Raw genomic sequence first — 24258 nt, 5'->3', positions numbered from 1 at the left:
TTTGAAGATGTAGGCTACGTGTGAATTAAACGTGGCACGCACGATGGCCTTCTTCATCACAGTATGCTAATGCCTGTTTAGTGCATTAATATGCTGGTTGAGGACTGTTGAGACACTGAGTCGATTACACCTCAATGACTCTACCATTTGCTTCAGGACACGTGCTCTCTACCACTATTTATCTACTTCTGTGTTCTAATGTATTGTTTGGTCTCATCTGACAGCTTATAAACTGAACTGAAAGGTGGTGAACTTAATAGAGGGTATCTAATGTACAATCTAGGTCCTACCTAGCACTTTTACCCGTTTAGATTTTCTAGTTGTTGGAAATACTGTTTTTTCTTTACATTTTGTGACTTTTTCTCATTTATCATGAACATGCATGCAAAGTTTTAACATGCTGATGTGTTTTGACAAAATTACTATTACGTTTGTGATGTTTGCGGGTCAATTTGACCCACATAGTTTAACGCTCTAATGCATCTGTACCGACCCAAAATAATAAAATTTCTTGGTTATATTTTGTTATTTCGTTTTTTTTTACTACCTTATGAAGCTAAAAATTAGCCTTTTCCACACTTATTTCAATACAGAAAAATATTTTGTCAGTCACAGATGGTAAAAATGAGCTATCATTTATTTTTTCAAGCTACCTGAAATAATATTAAACCTTTGTTGTTGTTTTTTCTTGATATGTTGTGACTTTTTCTCATTTATCATCATGAACATGCATGCAAAGTTTCAACATGCTGATGTGTTTTGTCATATATATAAAAAAAGTACGTTTGTGATGTTCACGGGTCAATTTGACTCTCATAGGCAGCTATTCAAAAGCAATAGTACAGGCACAAAATAAAAACATTTATTTTATGTATGTCAGGGCACTTCAACTCCAGTTCTAAAGTGCAAGTGTATCTAAAAGTGCTCTAACCCTAACCAAACACACTTGAAAAAGCTAAATCACGGTGTTCAGAATTAATTGCAAATTACAGGCGAAAATCTTTGTCAGACACAGAGAGTAAAATAAGCTCTCATTTCTATATTCAATATATCTGAAATACCTAGCTTTTAACTAAACCTTCAAAGGCAGCTTCGGATTATAAAAAAAAAAAAAAATTTGATGTATGTTTTTGTTATGTTTTGTTTCTCACTCCCTCGTGAGTGAATAATGAGCTTTCCCACACTTTTGCTCAGTGTGGCATGAGACTTTGACATATACAGCAGGAAAAATGAGCTCCCAAAGATTGACGGTAAAATAAGTAATTTCACAGGTTTTTGAGTGTGATACTGATACAGATGAAGATGAAGATGCTTCAGAGATTGAGGAAAATGTTGTTGAAGATACAGAAAAAGAATGAAACTAGGGAAAGTTAACTTAGGAAAAGTAAACATTATTTTCCTTATACAGCAAAATGTAATCTTTCAGTTATGATGTTCTAAGCATAAAATAAAATAAAATAAAAAATAAAACGTAAAGTGCACGAGGGTTAAACATGCATTGAGGAGAATATGTTAATGTTCTTCTCCCCCTCTTGATCACCAATCAGTTGCCATATCTTTTGGTTTCCTGTCAGTATTCCACTCATGTTTAACAATGCTTTGCTCCAGGGTATAAGAAGGAAAGAGAACTGTTGATCGGGGAGAAAGGCTTTAACCCTGCCATTCCCGCACACCACCTCAAACTACAAGAAAGGCTTTTACGCCCTCTGCTCTCCTGCACAGCAGTGGGTCATTTGTTACAAGTTGTTCTATACAGGATGTTGTTACATTCTAATGTCTGTATTTAAATGTTACGTAATAAATAGCTTTGCCTGCTTTAAAGATTCATTTTACACTGATAATGTTGAAAGCTTAAGAAATCAAAACTTTTGTTATCTAAGCATTCAGGTTAAATCCTAAATGTTCCTATCAGTTCTAATAAAGACTTCTACTTTTAAAGAATAACAGCTTTAATGGAGTCTGATTAATTATATTGGAGTCGAATCACACAAATGCAATCATATAAAATCATACCAAGTTTACCATAGTTCCAAGTTAAAATTAGATCATTTATTTATTTGCCCTCACATTGGTCCAACCCTGTATGTCTGTCTAGAGTGGAAAAAAGATGATGTTTAGCAGAGTGTCCAAACAATTTTTGTATTGTTATTTTGGCCATACAGTAGAAGTGGATGGGGACCGGTGACAGCTGTGGTCACCATTCACTCTCATTGTACAGAAAACAGTCATTTAAACCTTCTGCTGCAGGGTAACTCTTGATGTGTTACTTGCAAAAAATGAAAGTCGTATCACGGCATGGAACGACATGAGGTTGAGGAAATGATGACAGAATTTTTTTTTTTGAGTGAACAATCATTCTGCTCACATACCACAAGGGCCATCACAGACATATTCAATTCTTTTTAAGATACTTTCTCTAACATTCACTCAGAAATGAGTTGGAAAACACATTTATGTAGTATGCTTCAGTAAATGCGCAGAAATGATGCACGTTAAGTCGGCTGAAAATTCAACTTATAAGATGAAGTGGTTTTTAAATGTCTTTTATTAGATCAAATGTGAGAACGGTCTAATCATTTCAAGTCAGCAGTATGTTTACAACAGTAGATATTGTTTGTATCGGAACTAAATGCAGGTGTAGTACACAGGACAAGAGCAAAGATCCATCCACTACACTAGGACATCCCTTGCAAAAAAATGATAAAATAATACTAATAAACAAACAGTGCCCATACAAAGGACTAGTCTTGTAAATAAGAATAATTAAAATTGAAGAAAAGAAAAAAAAGTCACATATAAAAATCTTTTTTTTTTTATATTTGTTTTCCCCTGATGAAAAAGACAGTAACGCTCAGTACTGACTATTTTATCCATTCGTTCTGAAGTTTCCTCAACATGAACAGCAGAGGGCAGCACTGTCTCTTTAATAAAAGGGACTCAAGTTAAGCACTGCAGATTAAACAACCTGGATGTTGCGCCCAACCAGCAGCCATTTCAATAAGTGGGGCATTAGTGGGGAGGTAGTGTTTCTGCCAGCATGCTTTGGTATTGTTCCCTAAGGCATCACAGGGTTTGGGGAGGATTGTGCATTTATTGATGCATCATAACTGAAGTCCTACATCTCAGACGCAAAGTATTAGTTAAAGTCTCACAGCTTATAATTCCTTGTGCCAGTCAGTAGGCACATCACCCAACAATTAGAGTTTCATTCCAAAAAAAAAAAAAAAAAAAAAAATCATTACAAAGCCGGTATAAGTCATCAGTGTTTGCAGTAGCTGACAATGACTCCCTCTCAGCTTCCTCTGGGCTAGATCCTGGACAAACCACAGGTCCTCTCGCCCCTCTCAAAGACCGCATCCCGCCCGATCCAGATTATGCTTCTGAAAGAAAGTCTTCCCAAACTCATAAGTGCTGATCATGACTGCACAGGCGGGAGCAACTTTGATCACTCTTGGAAGGAAACCTGAAAAAAAGCAAAGCTGATTATTGAATGTATACACTAATATCACTGTTTCAATAATAAAAAGTTAAAGCCATAGTGTGTAATTTCTAATCCAGTTCGGTCCTGCACCAAAACATTGTTTCAGCCAGAAATTGTAAAAAACAAAACAAATAAAAAACAAATTCCTTATCCTATTATGCTTTGTAACATTTTCAATGTTTTTTTTAGTCTGTAGTGTTACTGTTTGAGCATGGAAAAGGTCTGCAAAGTTACAAAGCACAAAGTGACTCCAAAGGGAGTTATTCTCTATATCAGTAAAATCTGATCCCGTTTTGGGAACGAACACGTCACTATTCCTCATTTAAATAATTTAAATAAGGCTGGCCTGGTTGAATTGCGTTAGTAGCGTGTTGAAACTTGCCCTTATGGTAAGGGCCGTGACATTTCCGAAACACGCTTGAATCAGTTAACCAATCACAACACACTGGTCCAGCCAACCAATCAGAGCACATTGTGCTTTTAGGGAAGTGCGTAGACTGTAGAAATTAGAGCTTACCTGCAAACAATCCTCTGTATCCCATGTCAATCCAGATATTCCTCATCATGTTCCATGTGGAGGCCGGTTTCTTCATAGAGATTGCTGAGAAAGGTCAAAATGTCATGAAATTTGATACCTGATAAAATGTAACTAAAATCAGCACTGAATTGTTTTTAAAAGTGAGTAGTCATCTATGAGATCATGTCACTCAACCTTCAGGTTGAATTACAACACTCTTTCTAATATATTAAAGGGGAACTTGGTAACTCTAGCCATTTCTTCTCTGATTTCCACTTTTGTTGTCGCATGTTTTCTCAACAAGCTCCCCCTACAGCTGTGGGGCGTATATTTCACAACACTGTCGTAAAAAAACTGACTTGCAGCACCCTCCTCCCCCTTTCTACCGCTGCTCATGTTATGATGTTATTATCGGAGCCGGCCAATTTTATCGTGTGGAGCCATGTCTACCGAGGTGGGTAATACATCATACACAGTATCATAGAACATTGTGTTTATGTCGAATTGCCGTAAAGCAGTTCGTGTTTCTCGCTCGTTCTCGCTTCTCACGAGACTTCCTATTTCCAACTTACCGGGACGTTAGTCCCCATGTTGCAAGGTTGGTTTTCCGCATGAGAACGCTGGGGGGAGCAGGGAAAGTCACCATTTTCACCAGAACAGGTTATTTAACCATCCAAATGATTTCTAAATGGTTTTATTAAGTTGAAATAGTTGCCAAGTTCCCCTTTAACAGGTGAAACTACAGAAGCTGCTATACCTCCGACAGCATCCATTTCCCCTAACTGGATTTGCCTGCGCGTTTTCACCACGTCAAACGGCAGGGTCAGAACTGCAGCAATCTGTGTCAAAAAGAAAATTGATATTCTGATGAGACCAGTACTGCATGATCAAATTATTTCATGGTTTTCAGAAAAATATTCAAAGCAGCACAACTGTTTTCAACATCGTTTCTTGAGCAGCAAATCAGCATATTAGAATGATTTGTGAAGGATCATGTGACACTGAAGACTGGAGTAATGGAAGCTGAAAATTCAGCTTTGCTATTAAAGGAATAAATTACATTTATTTTCTATTTTATTTCCCCCAAATAAATGCAGCCTTGGTGAGCAGAAGAGAAATTTAATTATAGCGTTATATTCACAATTATACAACTCTATTATCACTACAAATCCAATTCCATTATAAAGAACTTCAACTATGTAGTGTTTTAAGCATGTAGTAAGATAATACACAAAATACCACTTTACCATTAGTTAAGTGCAAAAATTTCAATGCAAAAGATCAGGTTCACTCATGTCCTACATTCATCTGGGACAGAAGTCGACCCAGCATTTGTTCTCATGTAAAAAGCCTTTATTGTTAATCAGTCAGGCCAGATAAGATATCACGCTCTGTTCACATTGTTTAATCTTTTTTCTCACTGTAGTCTTATGTAATCATTCATAAACTCATCCATATTAATTTACAGCTATCGAGTTCCTTCTTTTAATGCGTCATTTAAAATAAAGTAAAAGTCATCAATTATATCTGGCTTTTGAGAGTGAGGTGATACTGGGATACTCACAGCTCCTGAGACGGCCCCGGCTGTAAAACTAATGGTGAAGGAGGTCTGTGGTGCACTGTACCGCTCACACAGCTGTGCCTTCACTAGCTCATAGTTAAACCAGTACAGAGCTAATGGGGGGGGGAAAAAACAGTCAAGCACTGTATCTGTGGAACATCCCGCTGCCAGAGAATGTACAGGTCACTGACCTGAAAAGGGCACGTCCCGTAGGACAGTTGGACCCCAGCCTCTCCAGAGAGATAACCAGCCATCCTGAGCCACAGCCGAGCGGATACACACCATCAGCTCGCTGTATGGGAGTCTGCGGGACTGCATCTTAGTCCGAACCAACTCCAGAGGACTGATCACAGACACTGCTCCCACTGAGCAGCACAGAGAGGAGACGTCAATAATGTGACAGCAGAGATCACAACACAGCAGTCACGATCAAACAGAACACTCAGAAAAGTACAAAACTGGGGATGCATCAACATTTGCAGGGGGTTTTTTTGGTCTAAAATACAACATTTAAATCAATTATTTAAAAAACTAAACGTGAATTTACAGCATTATAAATGTACAATTTGAGATTTACGAAAGATTACATTTAATACTGTATATACTTCTGTTCAAAGGTTTGTGATCAGTAAGATTTATAAGAAATTAATCCTTGTATTGAACAAGAATGGATTAAAACGATCAAAAGTGACAGTAAAGACATGTTTCAAAAGATTCCATTTCAAATAAACGCTGTTCTTTTGAACTTTCTAATCATCAAAAAACAATAATATTAAGCAGCACAACTGTTTTATACATTAACAAAAATATGAAATGTTTCTTGAACTTAAATCAGCATTTAAGAATGATTTCTGAAGGATCATGTGACACTGAAGACTGGAGTAATGATGCTGAAAACTCAGCTTTGTCACCACAGGTATAAATTATATTTTAAAATATATTGAAATAGAAAACATTTATTTTAAAAAGTATTATTTCAGAATATTACTGTTTTTCTGTATTTCTGATCAAATGAATGCAGCCTTAATAAATGTGAGCATAAGAAACTCTCAAAAAGACATAAGTTGTCTTGTGCAGAGGGAAGGGTGGGCAAAGAGTCAATAGCCCTATTAGTGCAACTACAACTACTGTACAAATCCATATTATGGCAAGAAACACTCAGTTAAGTAAAAGAAAAGACAGTCCATCATTACTTTAAGAAATTAAGGTCAGTCAATCCGATAAATCTCAAGAACTTTGAATGTATCCCCAAGTGCAGTTGCCAAAACCATCAAATGCTATGATAAAACTGGCTCTCATGAGGGCCGTCCCAGGAAAGACCAAGAGCTAACTTTGCTGCAGAGGATAAGTTTATTAGAATAACTAGGGTTGTGCGAAGGTCCCCTAAATTGGCAGCTGACGATGTTTACAGTAAAACACTTTTTATTTTACTATATCTCTTTACATAAATATTTTTTTTCTAGTTAAAAACTATAATTTTGTTATTTTACTAACCAAACTAATTACTCATCTGGGCTTTCCAATAGGTTGCACGAAAGGGGAAAAAAGTAGCACGATTCTTTCTGCCAGTCGGGCTGCAGCAGAGAAGCTGTGTACAGCTTTTCAAGAATCGCCGAAAATTCCGTGATGGGCCCACGGAAGAATTCCGTGAAATGAACACGGCCCCTTAAAGGACAAGTTCGGTATTTTACACTTAAAGCCCTGTTTACAGATCGTATCTGATGAAATAGAACGGTTAAGATTAAAATTTGGACACATGCTCCTGTCCCGAGAATTTTACGTTTATTTCGCTTTTGTGGACCTATTTTGCCAAACGCGTCACACCCGTGATTCTTCCGTTGAGAGCTTGAATAATAGACACTCCAGCCCAGTTGGTGGCGATAATGCACCTTTGCCAATTGCAAGCAAACCACGGGCATTTCATTGAATACACAGAAGAAGCAGAAGAAGAAGCGGCGGAGTAATACCGTAAAGGTGCTGCGGTCTCACAGCACGTCCTATACAAGTCAATGGAGTTGGACAAAAACTACGATAAAACCTGTTGGAATGCATCTTTTTCAGCGATTTTTGAGGGAACATATCAGTGAACACCCCCTGACCACTCGGTGAGTTTCACGTCTTTGTAAACGAAAGTTTAACGTGTTTTTAGGACGGAATCTTCCAGTGCACATAGACAACCATTGTGGGGGTGGGGGGGGAAGCGAAATAAACCTAAAATTCTCGGGACAGCAGCATGTGTCCAAATTTTAATCTTAACCGTTCTATTTCATCAGATACGATCTGTAAACAGGGCTTTAAGTGTAAAATACCGAACTTGTCCTTTAAGTTAAGGAAAAGGTCGTGGGTGGGCTTACATTTCCATGACACGCGGAACAACAACGGGACGGTTGGGTTTAGGAAAAGAAGAACGGGACGGTTGGGTTTAGGAAATTTGACACATGGGACACGATCCCCGGTCTCCTGGGTGAAAGTCCTGTATTGTTTGACCCATCCACCACCCCAACCAACCGGATTTTCGCCCTTTCATACTACTCGCTACCGTAGTCGCTCTTAATGCTACGGAATCGTGATGACCAACCTTCAATCGTGCGAAACAAATATCCATCCCTTCTTAAATGTCCGCACCAGCGAGCGTGTTGGGCCGTTTAAAATAATGATTTAAACTATGTTTTACTTCTGATATAAACATTTAGATTAAATATGCCATTCAAATTTAATAAAGTTCAACACTTAAACATGAAATCATTACTGAGAAGCTACAAAAAAAATTATATTGAATCAATAGAAATAATTGTTGTGGATGCGATGTTTTTGAAAACTTTTCCTCTGGCATTCTGTGTTTTGATGTTTTAACTACAGAGATAATTGCTTATCATGATAATAGCAGATTGTCTGAGAAAATATTTTCGTGCAAATAATGCACAAAGCCTATCTATTTCCATTAAAAATATAAATCAATAAAAAATTATATTTGGCCAGTGGAAAAGATTGAGAAAAACTTTCTCTGAAATGTATTTTATACTATTTGATCTATGTATACAAAAATAAGGCAAGGATAGGCTACTAAATGATTTTTATTAATGTAATGAGACGGCACATCCATATTTCATATTTCCCTAATGTCTTGTACCGTTAAACGTTATCACGTGGATGAATAATCATATGCAAATGATATGCAGATGAGGATCTGCCTAGTAAAACTAGCCTTTGTAAGCTCCATATATGGCCATTTCGGGGTGGCATATTTATGGTTATGTGTGCACAATCTTCCGCTGACTGGGATTTATAAAGTGAATTCTGTGCAGGTTCTGCCGTATGAACGATTTTATAAGTCTGAATATTTTTTGGTAAGGATCCTACGCACAGTTTTATAAATGAGACCCCTGGCCTCCACAAATCACTCGATCTAAATCCAATTGAGATGGTTTGAGAGGAGTTGGACCGGAGAGTGAAGGAAAAGCAGCCAACAAGTACTCAACACCTGTGGGAACTCCTTCAAGATTGTTGGAAAACCATTGTGGGTGACTACCTCATTAATCTGATGAGAGAATGCCATGTGTGTGCCAAGCTGTCATCAAAGCTAAATGTAGGTACGTTGGACAATCTAAAAAAATACAACATATTCTGGCTGACTTAACACTTTTTTTTTTTACTACACAATTCCAAATGAATCTAAAGGTAAAAGCAGGGAAATAATGCATAATTAAATATCCAATAGTGACAGGTACGTTAAATATGCCAATAACTGATTTATTATGCAGGTTTTCAGCTTTGTTTAGGGATGCACATTATATAATTTTAAGATCTTCATAATACACATTACAAAACTGCAGTCTTGTAAAAGATGCTTGTATGAGACCGGAAGGACGAGTAAATACTCACATCTCGCTAACCCTCCTGCTATAAGGGGAATATGGTCCCCTTGATAGCCCATGCCGTAACGCAGGAAGTCTCGCAGCTGGTCATAGCAGGTGAAGTAGATGACAGTGGCAGGAACCGCCATCACCCTTCAAACACAAACACACCAATGAGCATTCACAGAAAACAGCTTATGCACGAATTACAAATGTGTGTCATTTTCAAGGATTCAGAGTTGTTTTTATTTGCTGGTTTGTCAGGCTGGTTTGTCAGGCTATCCGCTCAAGTCAACTGACCCCAAAAAAGATTATTTACAGTCAACTTGATTCATACGTTTAATCATTAACATGTTATTTATAAATTTACAAAGTCAAATACGCTTACACAGCATTTCAGTTATTCAGTAAACGGCATGACCACTGTAGTCGGATTCACAACTAATGACTAAGTTATCTTAATGATCTTTGAATCTGTCAGAGCATTTACAGAATAAAAAATCTTTTTAAATCGTAAGATCTTCTAAAATCTTAACTCAACTTAATTACTAAACTACAAGTCATTACTTTTAGCAACAGCTGATTTTTTTTTTAAGTCTTTCGTATGAGCTGCAGTTACAGAACACACTTTAAAAATAGAGGCACACTAAAACAGGACTATACTAGATCTGATAGCACCGGTTCTGCCTATAAAACTGATGAAGTACAATTAAAGTATGCAAGTCAAGCAGTTTATATGTAACTGTACACTGACATGATGCTGGACTTACAGTGTGGGGGGAAGTCCGCTCCACAAAGACCTGATCCCCTCATTACGTGTGATCTTAACAAATGCATCCTGAAAAACAAAAAGTAAATTAATCATGAATGTGTCATTACAAAAACTTAAAAATCAATAAATTTATAAATTCTTACCACGGTCCCACTGAAATGGGTGGGGGTTTTGTACCAGCTGGAGCAGCTTGACATATTCTGACACACATAGACGTGGTCCATCAACCCGTTACAATAGAGGAAACATTTCCCTAAAAAGCCAGAAAATATAGTAGCGTAAACCTAATTTGTAATACTTCTGCAAATACATTGCCAATGGACACAAGCACCCAAGTACTCAGGAGTATGCTCTCTTTGTATATCTAAAGTCTTTGTCTCTATTTTATTACTTATGAATGGGAGAAAGGGCAACACGCAATACGGCAGTCCCGCCTTATAAAATAAAAGACCCAATCGCTGATTGATAAAGTCATCGCATCACTGCAGCTGCTGTTAGAAGCTTCAGTTGCTTTAGAAACTGCTATTGTTCTGAGACTCGCTCTTAAGACAGCTCATACGCATTTAGCCTAAAAAAATATGATGTTTTAATGCTATTTGAGCATAAGAAACAACATTTATGGGTCAGTTTATGTCAGATTTTATTTGCTGATTTGAAATATGTTATTTAATTGTGAGTTCAGCAAGCAGTTCTTTAGAGTTCAGGATTCCCCCATTCAAGTAGATAGGACTTGGTCTTTGCAGACATATAACAGCCATGTGACAAGTTTGACACTGACTTTTCCAAGCAAGACTTTTCTGATAATAGCTGAATAATTTTCTGCAATCAGTTCAAAGGATTTGGTGATTAGGACAGAGGTCTTAGATAAGAGGCTCTATAAATATCAGTGACCATGGCATTGACCATGCCGCGACACAGTTTAACCAATTCCAGCCTTGGCACAAACAAGCCAACTATTTTTGGACATTACGCAAGACAGGTTCAAGGTAGATCTGCCTGGCATGGCTTTAAGTTTGTCCTCATGAGTTCAGTAAATGGTCCACTGCTATAAACACACTGAATAAACATTTATATTCAAGCAGAGTAGACCTCCGAAATATTTTCTGAATGCATTTTTCAACTTGTTGGGGTGTTTTGTGCACACGTGTCATTACATTTACCACTTTAGAGATGCATTATACAAGCCAAAATGTTGTTAGCACTATGTGATTTAGATGTTTTGCAGAATGTGTTTGTAATTCAAGTGGTAGTTAGTGAAGCAAGCTGGTGGTCTTTGGGAGAGGACCATGAGCACAGATGCGAGTTCATCTTCACATACTCACATTTTGAAGGGCGGATGACCCCAGCCCAGGGCCTTGAATCTGCTGCTAGTGCTTCGAAAGAGAGAGAGAGAGAGAAAGATAGCTCATAGTGCATATAGCAAATGCAAAACAGCATGAGGTCTTGTGTTATCAAAGGCTTAAAGCAGGTTTTTAGATACAAACTAACGTTCAAAAGTTTGGGGTCAGTTTGGCTTCAGCAAGGATGCATTAAATTTGTCAAAAGTGACAGTAAAGTCATTTGTAATGTTACAAAAGATTTCCATTTGAAATTGAAATACTATTTAACAATGTATATAAAAGCAGACTTGGTGAGCAAAAGAGACTCAACCATGGGATCAACCATGACATCACAGCACCACAACACTTTTCTAGTTCGAGAAGCCGTTTCTCTTGGATACACGTCACAATAGGGAAGAAAAGATTACAGCTACTTCCGTTTTATGCCAACTTTAAAGACCCCAATCTCTTGAACAGTAGTGTAGCTTCATTTTCACTGTTAATAAAGCTCAAGTAGTTCCAATTATTTAATTCCACCGTATTATGCAGAGAGTAAGCCATTTGTAGCTATCAAAACATTAGCTCTAATTGTACCCTCCCTGACCAACCCAACACGACGCCGACTCAACCAATGGTGAGAGTTTGGGGCAGGACTGAGTTTAGCAAACAATGGCAGACATGGTGTGTTTGAAAAACCTGTTTGGAATCAGTGATTTTTGCAATGCTAGTGGCACAGAAAATATTCACTTAGCTTTAAGAGAAAAAAAAACATTCAGAGTACAGCAGCAAGAGATAATTCCTCAGATGAGACCAGCTTTTGGATCTATTCTAACTTGAAGACTGTTTATTTAAAGCATTTGAAGGGAAATTTGAAGCACTGGTTGTAGAAACACAGGAACTGATATTGAACTGGTGTGACTTGTATAATGTCAAGAGAAAATGCATGAAGTTTACTGTTCAATCATCTGACATTCTCTCTGTGATCAAGAATTGAAGAGCTGCTTGAGATCTGTACCTTGATAGAGGGGAGTTTGCTGGGTTTGAAGTCTGATCTTCACTACATCCAGTGGTGTGACTAGGGGAGGGAGAAAAAGAAAGAGAAAAATTAAGGTTTAGCCTTGTATAAAAGTTAGGATTTTGATTCTACATATAAAGCACAACATTAGCACAGGCACAAAGCTTGGAATGTCTAATTAAACTGTAAACCCTTCAACCCAGTTACTTTAGAAAAACATAATTATATCCCAACATATATATATCCCTTCAAAAGTTTGGGGTCAGTAAGGTTTTGTTTGTGTTTTTGAGAGAAGGCTCTTATGCTGACCAAGACTGCAATTATTTGATAAGAAAACAGTGAAATATTAATGTTGGAAAATATTATTGCAATCAGTTTCCTGCTGAATATATTTTAAAATTTATACAAAATGCAACCTTGGGTCTTTTTGTTAATCTACCCGAGGCAAACTTTCGTTTAAAAGCATAATTATAATGGAAACGGCACTTTTAAGTTTGACCGTATTTTCGTTTTCGGTCAAATTGCCTTTTGAATGGGAGTGCTTGGGGCACTACTATGATAGCATCAAAAATCGCTATTTTTAAAACACTAAGGCGGCTCCACACGACATGAAACTTTGCTCGAAGTATAACCAGGGGCTCTACACATGAACTCGAGCATTGAGAACATCGTTTGTGTAAACAGAGTTTACTAAAGAGAAAGATCACTGTAAACTCACTGTAGCAGTGTCCGCCGGCATTTTGTCAGTCAAACATAGTCGATCTCCACTAGATTAACAAAAAGACCCTAGGTTGCATTTTGGCGAGAGTTACCCTTTAAAATGTAATTTATTCCTGTGATGCAAAGCTGAATTTTCAGCATCATTACTCCAGTCTTCAATGTCACATGATCCTTCAGAAATCATTCTAATATGCTGATTTGCTAGTTAAGAAACATTTTTTATTATTACCAATGTTGAAAACAGTTGCGCTGCTTTATATTTTTGTGGAAACTGATACATTTTGATACATAGAAAATTCAAAACTCAAGCATTTATTTGAAACAGATATTTTGTAACATTATACATGTTACTTTAAATCAATTTAAAGGGTCCTTGCTGAAGAAGAAAAAAAATATTAATATATTAATAATTATAATATATAATAATTTCTTGAATTTAATGCATTTAATGCCCTATGCAATTTATTAATACTAAAACATTTGGATTTGATCAAATGTTTACTCTTTTACAATGTTTTGTCCAGCTAAAACTGGACAAATGAAGGAAATGAATTTTCTCTAAATAGAGAAATGATTGTGCCAATTCTTTTCCTCACCAAAAAAAGATGTTAGCACAGCCCCAGTGCCAGACGCCAGCATCTGCTGCACGGGCGTGATAGCAGCCAAAGGCCTGACTGCAGGCCCTTCCCCCATCCTGTCGGCCCACCTGAAAGACAGAACAGAGGGGATATGCATACATTCATCCAAGATGCGTAGATTATATTAATTTGTATGGTCCTGTTTTATAGCTCCTGTCATCAGGGAAACCTATTGACCTTCTCAGTCCTCTGCAAGACAACATAATATTATCTGCTCTTAAATAACGACATTTATGCAAAAATAAACATGGATATTAAGAGAAAGTAACTCCTAGCGGCAGGCGTGATTATAATGGCCCTGCACAGCATATTGATATCTTATCTATTGAGAACACAGACGGGGTGGGTCACCCTCCCCGTACCCTATACTGCTCCTGTGGAAGTCAGTAAACTACCTTATGAAAAACAAATCTAGCATGAGACTTTGACCAACACCAAGCGTGCCGCCTGGATGCATTCAGCATGCAACATGTTCAGTGTCAACTGGGGTAGTTAGGGGAGTCAAGGGATAGTTCACCCAAAAATTTAAATTGTGTTTTTTTTTTTTAAGAAGAAGACTGGAAACTAAACAGTTTTGGTTCCCTTTGACTTCCATTGCTTTTTTTGTTTTGTTTTGTTTTTGTCCATACAATGGAAGTCAATGGGAACCAAAACTGTTCTATTGCGAACATTCTTCAAAATATATTTTTATGTTTCACAGAAGAAAGTCATATGGGTTTGGAATGACATGAGGGTCAGCAAATGATGACAGAATCTATCCCTTTAAAATGAAAGAGAAATTGAGAGTACAGCATCTAATAAGGCGTATGACTGGATATAATGGAAAACAAGAGGTGGGAAAAAACTTGTGGATTGGAGATTTAACTACATTAACTGGTACTATCTCCTACAAAACTGGCAAAAGCTAGAACAAATGACAGCTTTAGGCTAGTAACACAGAAAGGAAAATCCATAAGATAAAGATCAACAGAGAACAGATAATCAGCTGTGAGCACAAAGTTGACCTTCATGCTGGCCTGACACATTTATGAGGTACAGGAAGCTAGTGATAATACTCCATAATGGGTTTTTGATCAGTGTAAACATGCTCATTTTATTTCATCTGTGATATAAGACTGAAAAAAAGACAGAAAAGTCCAGTCCATCATCTCTAGAGCAACAAAACAAAACCCAAACAGATATTATCCCACACCTTCACATCCCTTCATATATACAGGGGTTGGAAAATGAGACTGAAACACTGGCCAATATAGTGTTGGAGGTTTCACGCCTATATGTTCGGGGCCTGGTAACCAATCTTCACTGATTTTACACTTCATCAGTAAAAGCGGAGTGTGCAGGTTGAATTATCAGAGTAATAGCACACGTTGTACATAAAATATTGCAATCCACACAACATAATGGAAGACATCGAGTTCAAAAGAGGACAAATTGTTGGTGCTCGTCTCGCTGGCTCATCTGTGACCAGAACAGCAAGTCTCTGTGGTGTATGGAGAATATGGTATCCAGGGTAATGTCGGCATACCACCACATAGGACGAACCACATCCAACAGGAGTAACTGTCAAGGAAGCGGTCTTAAAGGGACAATGTGAAACATGTATTGTTCACTGATGAGTCCACCTTTACGGTCTTTCCCACATCCATGTGGGTTACAGTGTGGAGAAGCCCCAAATAGGCTTAACACCCGGACTGTTACTGCCCAGAGTGAAGCACAGGGTGGATCAGTGATGTTTGGGCTGCAATATTATTGCATTCCCTACTGTGCTTGATGGGCACATTACTGCCAAGGACTACCAAACCATTCTGGAGGACCATGTGCACCTAATGTTACAAACACTGCACCCTGAAGGGGGTGCCGTGTATCAGCATGATAATGCACCAATACAAACAACAAGACTTGTGACTGAATGGTTTGATGAACATGAAAGTGAAGTTGAACATCTCCCATGGCCTGCACAGTCACCAGATCTAAATATTTTTTGAGCCACTTTGTGGTATTTTGGAGGAGCGAGACAGAAAACGTTTTCCTCCACCTGAATCACATAGTGACCTGCACTGTTCTGGAAGAGGAATGGCTCAAAGTCCCTCTGGCCACTGTGCAGGACTTGGATCTCACATTTCCTAGATGAATTGATGCTGTATATTGGCTGCAAAAGGAGGCCCTACATCATACTGACAAATAATTGTGGTTTCAGTTTCATGGTCCAACACCATATACAAACAAGATTGTTGAGACGTGGGGAAACACACCACAAGTTTTGCAAATAGTAACATATCTACTTTGAAAATAATTAATTCAGGCAATGCCTTTTGTCAGTCAATGTTGTAAAAGTCACTTAATAGCCGTATTTTCTAATCTACATCAGAATGTTTTACTAACATTTTAGGTATATTACATTAAGAGTAATATCATGCACTTTATGCATAACAAAATGTTATGGCTGTTATCCTTAAGCCTAAAAAAACACCACTGAACAGCCAAAATTCAAAAACAAAAAACAAAACGTGCTGTCTACTCAAAAACAAAACACTAGTAGGCGATGATGGGAAGTTGATCAAGTCTTGCATGGGTAGCTAAAATATTGCCTGTCCAGAACAAAGCACAATATATTTTTTCTAGTTGCTACAATTGGTCAAAAACAAAACCATTACGGAACGAACATCGTCGATTACCAATGCTCTAACGGCTCTCTTCCACCATCAGCAGTTTCATGAGCTGTACGCTGATCGCATTAAACGCAATGGCGCAAGATAGGACATTGTGTACAGAGCAGAGACATTAATTGAGTCCTTTTGAAACTAATGCAGCAGAAAGGGTAGGTTAGTTTAGAAATAATAGGACGGCTCATGCAGATAACTAACCTTTTGTCTAAACCGGAGGGTTTTCGTGCATCTGTTCGGTTCGTGACATTCTGCTGCGAGTCTCTCCTCCGTCGTGCAGTCGGAGAGTGAGACTCTCAATGCGCACAACAGCAGCAGGCGCTCGAGCGGGTGACCATGAGAAAGACACGGCGCCCCCTGGCGGCCCAGCTCATGCCAAATACACGGTTGTTTTTTTGGTAATGCAGCCCAGCTAAGTATTGTCACGTTTTTCTTAAGTAGTCCTCTAGGCAATGAGAAATGGGATAAAAGTAAATGTAATGCACCTAATTATACTGCAGGACGTCTGCTATCAACTGAAATTCTAAGACAGCATAACATGGAGGCATGATTTATGATTTCTAAAAAAAGGATTTACATAAAAAGTTACATAATAGTTTATTAATGACCTTTTATTGGACTGAGGAAGCAAATACTTTTTTTATACCTTCCAACCATCAAGGTTGCAGGAAAATATGAAATGCTGGTTGCACTTTATTTTACACTACTATATTTTAGTTTACAGTTTTCTTAGTTCTTTACCTAAGAAAGTACTGGTAAATACATGGGTTAAGGTTAGGATTAGAGGTAGATTCAGGCTTAGTGCCTAGTTATTATTACCCAGTTATTGCTATTACTATAAGAAGTAGTATGTACATGGGGAACTGGGCTAACAAAATGCTTCCCCCGCAGTTTCCCCAAACATGAGACAATTCCCCAAAAGGCTGTGGGAAAAATCCTTGATGGTTTTATACACTGGCAATTCAAAAACAATTTTGAAATGTTTTCAGACCTGGAAAATTTGACATGAAATGAATTTTACTTGCAGAAAAGTTTAGAGCAGTAAAAAATCTTTACATTTCAGAGGCTTGTGTACTTGTAGAGATAAAGCGTTACCATCATCAGTCATAATTATATTCAAGTTCACTTTCATATACAATATCAGAAATCCGTTACAACCCAGCAAGATATGCAGAATAGAAACACAAAGCCTTGCTTTCAGCTTCACAACCTCAGGAGGTTTATTAAAAGGTTTCACTCTCAAGTCCTTAAGAGATCACTTCCCTCACACTAGCATGCAATGAGCCAATTAAAACTGTAAGCTAGTCTTGATTTTAGAGTGCGATCTCACTCCGCAGTTGATATTAAAGTGTGTCTGATTCTGCGGCTCATTGTCAAATACAGCATCAACAGGTGAGGCCACTCATTTATGTGGCCATGTCACAAGGTGGATATGGTCACAATTGTGATGCACTCTATTGTTCTATTTCTTTTTAACTTCCATTCTGCAAAAGTTTGCATTTCTACTTGTCTATTTGTTATCCGTTGTGTTTATACAGTTTAATTGTGTTCACAAATATCTTGTGTGCTGTAATACTCTGAATGATGACACATCCTTACAATGCTAACATCAATGTCAAATTAGACAACCAGTAACAACCTTGAATATATTGCTTCATTCTGTTTTGATTATGAGATTATAAACTTCAGACAATGTATGTAATTCTCTTCTGAAAGTGATTAGCATGACTCATAATAATACATAGTGATAAGCAACCAAAGTCTAAAGAAATAAGGCAAGGAACACTTTCTGGGATTTTTACAGATTTATTTGTGAAACCAATGAAAGATTAGAATCGAAGCTTCTGGAAGAACCATTTGTTCTTGCCTGTCTTGTACCTGTAAAAGAAAACATACATTGTCATCACTGTCGCCATATGTAGGACAATACATGCTTATATTGATAGTAGCAAAGCGAATGTTACGTCTAGTGCACAACAAGATCAGACTGTTTCTACAGTCAGCATTCTGAACAGAAGCTAGAGTTAGCAGGCTTTGGAATACATGACCACAACAACACTACGAGTCAAATTCTTTTTTCTAGATAAAATTAAGGAAGCCAATTATCTGTGCACTACACTATAATCCTTTATGTAACATGTAAGCATTAAAGATCAAACAACATGAACAAAGAGGAAGTTCAGATGGATCTGTTGACAAACACATACCTCTCCTCAAACTTAACCTTGGCCTCTCTCCTGGCTTTGCGCTTCAGAGCAGGATCCCTGAAAACATCCTTGTTGACAACAGTTTTGTCCAGAGGAATGTCAACAGAGTATCTAAGGAGAGACGATGCATTGATTAGACAAACAAATGTACAAAATTAAAATGTGCTTTGTTATAGTCAGCATTCATTAGACAGAAACAAAAAACAAAAAAATGTGCCAGTCAAGACCCAGAGACAAAACATGCCGTGACAAAATTAAGACAAAAAACCTGTTCTGGTTTAAACACCTTGGCTTCAAGAGGAAATTGCATGTGCATGTAGAGCCAAAGTGAATTCAATTCACTCATTTGCTCTCATATTCTTGTTGCAACTAACACTGTGTTTAAAGTGGTCAAATGAAACCCTGGCTATGAACCGGTAAAAAAAAAAAAAGAAAAAACCTGAAATTAACGCAATTAACAGGAACAAACACAAACGAAATCAAGTTTAAACGTTCTGAACAGAAACATTTATTTATTTGCAATTACCAATAACCGGTTAATAACGTTATTTTATCGTTTACGTTTAATATTTTAATGTGGCAGTCACCCAATCATGAATTCAAATAGTACAGCCTATGCGAATGTGACATTGCCGCATCCAACGTGAGTGAAATTCCCACGATCAGTTGTCAAGTCATCCTATGCAAGTCGCGAAGCAATGTGCTGGCATTAGCTGTTAGATTGCAGGAGTTTATCCGAGGATATGTTCCCATGGCAGGTTATACCCAGCGTGGTGTTTTGAAACCAGCTAAAATTGCATGTTAGTGTAGAACAGCTACTACTCAGGAAATTTTAATATATTTTTTCAATTATTAATTCACCTTGTCAAAGTTAGTATTGTGGATTTACATATGGTCAGACATGCGTGCGTCATTATATTATTAAAATTCTCCCAAAATCAAGTTCAAATGGAGTTGCAAGGTTTTTCACCAGCAAATGTCGGAGAGATTTGTGTTCTGTACATCACTGTTAACGGTCACATCTGAGGCACCAAGTGCACTGCATCAAGTTATCAACTTACAGGTTACAAAGGATATTTCAGCTAAATGTGTGCTCAGTTTTTACTGTCGTTTAATATTTGGCAAAAAGCTTGTGTTATAAAAGATGAAGGGTTTCGCACAGGCTGTATTGGCTATGACTAGACGAAAAATATCAGACCAACACACTTCTCTGCTCCTCAAATACATGACACATTAGCCTTTACACACATCGCGTTTCAAATAAAGAAAACGCTGTACTTATTCAAATAAAGTTATTATTAAGCCTTGCACTGCAAACAAGCAAAGACAGTCTCAAATGCGAGCATGACTTCATTCAGGATTGAGGCGGGTGGAGCTGCTGTATGAAGTTTTTCCATTTGAGGATCCACTTAAATTACAAGGTTCAGTCACAAGGTCAAGTTAAATTCACAAGTTAGTATAAAGTTAAATTCAAGCTCTGGTATGAAGAATAAGCAATTTTATTTGAAAAAAATATATAATGTTATTAACCCGTATTTTTTCCTAATCAAACCATTAGCAGAACGACAATGTTACAGAAGAAACGCAAAACAGAAACGGTAAAATACTGATTCTGCTGAGTGAACCAACTGATTTTTTTGTTTTTAAGCCCTGCAAACTAATGCCTAATTCAGACTACACGACTTTAAACGTCAGCAGATCACTGTGCTGTTCAGACTACATGACTTGCTGTCTGTAATCGGGAGTCATTGAGGTGTTCACACTACGTGACACGTAAATGATCCGCAACAGGGGGCACAAACTACACAAGCTGACAGCTGTCACCCAACGACTCCATCCGGTCCCCAAATCACGTTTTGTCACGAAAACACGCACGAGAAGTGGAGAGGGAAATGATGGGAAACGGGAGAGGTTTATTTGAAAATGGACGTCAGGAAGGAATTAGCGCTGCAAGCTGTTTGCGTGATGATCTGTTCTAAAAAACCCAGAAAAAGGAAAAAACAAGAATATGGATGGAAGAATTAGGGATGCACCGATCCACATTTTTTCACTTCCGATCCGATCCCGATACCTGAATTTGGATATCGGCCGATACCGATACTATTCCGATACCAGAGCTGTGTTTGCTTTAATATTATTATTATCATTATTGTTTATTTTATATGATGCTGAAATAAACTCCTCTCTCAACAGGCAAGTATGATATGTAGGCCTACATATTTATGCATGTATGGTAAGTATAAGGTCAGAAAAGGAAGTCAGAAAAACAGTAAATCCTGTTAACAGGAAAAATCCCATTCTGAAAACAAATATGCAACTGTAGGTCATGTCAATATTTATTACATTCCCAAAATGTCAAATACTTGAGTCTTGAAATATAAGAAAAGTGCAAGTGTAAACATCTTACACACACACACACTATCTAAAGGGTGATCCTCGCTCCGATGCTGTAACTCTCTCGATGAATGCTCGATCAACATCAGCCATGTTGCAAACAGACAAGCGGATTTCGCCTCAGACGCGCGTCAATTTCGCTTCAAACTTTTGCTTTTTGCGAGCATCAATTTCGCTCTGGGCGCGCGAATGGATTCAAAATATTCAAGCGTCCAACTAATTTGACGCGCTATTCGCGTTTGGTGTGAACGCACAGTAACGTGGTGTTTTTTAAATGTTTGATTGCATTCGTTGTGTTGTACGACGCGAGGGAGCTTCAACGAGCTCTGAATTACGGCTTTGCAAACATTGCATTTTGCTGTCTTGCTCTGCGGTGTTTCCAGTGTGAAGAATTTCCACACAGCGGCCGCAAACTGCGGAATGGATTTCCTGAGCGGTGGCGTGTCTCATAACTCTGTGTCTCATTGAGCCGCGCCTCCGTTCAGGAAATCCATTCCGCAGTTTGCAGCCAGCTAGCAGACTAGCCGGCAGGAATCACTTTTGGAGTCATTTCAGCAGACAACGTTAAAGCGCAGACATGACTCAAGGATATCGGATATCTCCGCAGGTTGGATCGGGAAAATCCGATACGTGAATTACGCTGGTATCGGTCCCGATACCGATACTGGATCGGATCGGCCCCATCCCTAGGAAGAATGGATAAGCACACGCAGTCAGCAGGGATCGTCTGTGCTACAGAGAGAGTTGGAGGGGAGTAAAATAATGTTTATAATGAAAAAATAGCTGTCTGCTCATGTTGTGGTTTGACATGTTGCTTCTGCCGTATTTCTTTCGGTGACCTCACACCATGCCTTGCTCTCTCATTGGCTGTAGACACTTGCCACCACAAAATGTTGAGTCGGCCGCCAGCTCCAAATATTTAACATGCTAGATATTTGTCTGGTGTCGGCGAGGCGTCAGCGAGCCTCTTTGATGTGTCGTTGAGTAGTTTACACAAAGATTGGCAAGTGCTGAACACCCGCTGATTTGCCCCCGATAACAGCCCGACCTGTCTGTGAGGTCGTTGACTTGCAAATCGGGCTTAAAATCCTGTTGGTGTGAATTTAGTGCTAACTGCATAAGTGCCATCCATAAAGCGGCACAACGTATGTGACGGTCAGCAAGGAGCACTTAGATCATAAATAGTCCACCAACTAGACAATCGCAGCTAAAACCATACTTCAATCTCAATCATTCATCATGAAGTTGCATTTATATAGACTGCCGCTCAACTTTGTGGTTAGTAGCACATTAAATTGATAAAAAGTGATCGTAAAGAAATATATTCCAAAATATTCAAATTAACACTGTTCTTTTTAACTTTCTTCTATTTTATCTTAAAAAAAAAAATCAGTTTTCAAAATAAACAGCATGACTTTCCAACATTAATAAATGTTTCTTGAGCAGCAAATCAGCATAATTTAGATTATCTTACAGTATTACTGTTTTTGATCAAATAAATACAGCCCTAGTGAGTATAAGAGACTTGACTCATATGAGATCAAGCATTGCTCTGAACCTGTACAAGTTATTGCACACTGTTCACAGGATGTGCATACCTGGTTGGCATGAGGTGGTTGTAGTTGAAGACCTTCACAAAGGCCTTGATCTTGGACCTTTTGGCAACCTTCTTCTTGCCCATGGTTGCTGTGACTTTACGAGGATAACGGTCGATGCCCGCGACCAGAGCGTGGCTGTAAGGACGGTCTGTGGTGCCATCATCAATGTTCTGAAAGGAGGAATAAGAAGAGCACAACACTGTCAATATAAACAATCATCAAGATGTTATGATTCTATACAAATGAAACCCCGGAAGCCATCTTTCCCTGAAGATGGAGAGATGATAAATGGAAGTAACGTTACCTTGACAATCACAGCCTTGCGTCCGGCATAACGTCCAGCCAGGACCATCACCACCTTGCCAGGTTTCATAAACTTGCCCATCTCTGAAAAACATGAGTATGGATGTAACATTAGCATTAAGAGCAAAACCAGAATACAAGACACCAAGTAGCACACTACAAGCTGCTTACATCTCCAAAACCGTTGTAAAAGGGCAAAATAATTACGTAACAGTTATCATAGTTAAATTAAATGTAACGTGTCTCTCTGGGGCAGCACATTTAACGTTACAAGTCTATATATGGCTGCTTACAGCACTATGCTAACTGGCAATTGTACAGCTAATTTAAAACCAGAGTTTAAACAAATATCTTAACCATTTTATAATGGAACAATTTCATCTTCTTCACATGCCGGTATTCATTTGTACATTACACACGAGCTATAATGAACGTATGCTGCCGCTAGTGCCTCGGCACGGCCAGGAATGCTATCATGTTAGAAAAAGGCAGAGACGGAGTGACTATTAAACACATTATCTCCAAGTCTCAACGTAATATTCAGACAATAAACACTTCAAATAAGCAACAGGGATATTCTCTCTCTAAGGGACATGAAATAAACCCCCATAGGTTTTATATCTTTGTCGATGTTCATGGATTATTTCTCGTGTATAAAACTTACTGATGGTGCTCTATGGCCGACGACAACAGGAAAGGAAGTAGAAAGCGCGATCGTGAACTTTGACACCCCAGGCAAGTTACGTATTTCCGTTGGTAAAACCAAGCAAGCCCTGAAAAGTGAAGCCAAAACGTCTCGATCGCCCCCCGGTGACTGGTCCTAGTATAGGTCATAAACCCCGCCTCCCCGTGTGATTCAACGGGACTTGAGACCAACTAAACAATTTAATTACACTTCAAATATCTTTTTAGATTTTTCTAAAAAGATTTTTCTGTGATGAATGGTGTACTAAAACTAAAATGGTTGAAATCCTTTGTGTGTCATAAGGACTCTTTTTGGTTTAGCATCCCGAATGTAATGTAGCCTACTCGAACTCTCAATCAGTAATGAGACCACTTTGTATTGAAGGAGTTAATTTAAATAGTAGCCTAAACAGTTTACAAATAAGTTTATTAGAAATGTTTTATCCAAACAGTTTTACTCTGGTCAACTGAAAAGAAAATATGTTCTAAAAGATTTTACTGATGAAGAGGCTAAAAAAATAAGGAAGCGGTA

The 24258-nt window shown here is 38.1% G+C and overlaps 2 protein-coding genes across 3 annotated transcripts; both read right to left on the bottom strand.

The window, feature by feature from the left end:
• Positions 1-2527: 2527 nt before the first annotated feature.
• On the bottom strand, positions 2528-16899 carry slc25a39 (solute carrier family 25 member 39). 2 transcript variants are annotated; one of them, XM_082143219.1, is made up of 12 exons: positions 16742-16899; positions 13836-13945; positions 12520-12579; positions 11508-11558; positions 10329-10438; positions 10184-10251; positions 9442-9566; positions 5751-5924; positions 5563-5672; positions 4756-4837; positions 3999-4082; positions 2528-3463 (listed from the first exon to the last, which is right to left on the bottom strand). In XM_082143219.1, the coding sequence occupies exons 2-12, from the start codon at positions 13930-13932 to the stop codon at positions 3345-3347; spliced, it is 1080 nt and encodes a 359-aa protein (XP_081999345.1). In that variant the 5' UTR covers positions 13933-13945; positions 16742-16899; the 3' UTR covers positions 2528-3344. The 2 variants fall into 2 exon arrangements, with proteins under 2 accessions (XP_081999345.1, XP_081999346.1); XM_082143220.1 differs by lacking the exon at positions 11508-11558.
• A 1427-nt stretch (positions 16900-18326) lies between these two features.
• Positions 18327-23843, bottom strand: rpl27 (ribosomal protein L27). The gene is made up of 5 exons (XM_082143683.1): positions 23707-23843; positions 23044-23126; positions 22740-22909; positions 18748-18858; positions 18327-18418 (listed from the first exon to the last, which is right to left on the bottom strand). Exons 2-5 carry the CDS (start codon positions 23122-23124, stop codon positions 18370-18372), a joined length of 411 nt encoding a protein of 136 aa, XP_081999809.1. The 5' UTR covers positions 23125-23126; positions 23707-23843; the 3' UTR covers positions 18327-18369.
• Positions 23844-24258: the final 415 nt, after the last annotated feature.

The sequence above is a fragment of the Leuciscus leuciscus genome (genome assembly GCF_965113295.1).
Source record: "Leuciscus leuciscus genome assembly, chromosome: 1".
Classification (NCBI taxonomy): domain Eukaryota; kingdom Metazoa; phylum Chordata; class Actinopteri; order Cypriniformes; family Leuciscidae; genus Leuciscus; species Leuciscus leuciscus.
This window is presented reverse-complemented; position numbering and strand designations above follow the sequence as displayed.

Coding starts and splice junctions, on each gene's coding strand:
- slc25a39 (XM_082143219.1), bottom strand. CDS start 13,932: ATGGGGGAAGGGCCTGCAGTCAGGCCTTTGGCTGCTATCACGCCCGTG. Junction 11,559..12,519: donor GCAAACTCCCCTCTATCAAG/GTACAGATCTCA, acceptor TCTCTTTCGAAG/CACTAGCAGCAGATTCAAGG. Junction 4,083..4,755: donor GGAAATGGATGCTGTCGGAG/GTATAGCAGCTT, acceptor GACCTTTCTCAG/CAATCTCTATGAAGAAACCG.
- rpl27 (XM_082143683.1), bottom strand. CDS start 23,124: ATGGGCAAGTTTATGAAACCTGGCAAGGTGGTGATGGTCCTGGCTGGA. Junction 18,859..22,739: donor AACCACCTCATGCCAACCAG/GTATGCACATCC, acceptor GTCTCTCCTTAG/ATACTCTGTTGACATTCCTC. Junction 18,419..18,747: donor AAGGTTAAGTTTGAGGAGAG/GTATGTGTTTGT, acceptor TTTCTTTTACAG/GTACAAGACAGGCAAGAACA.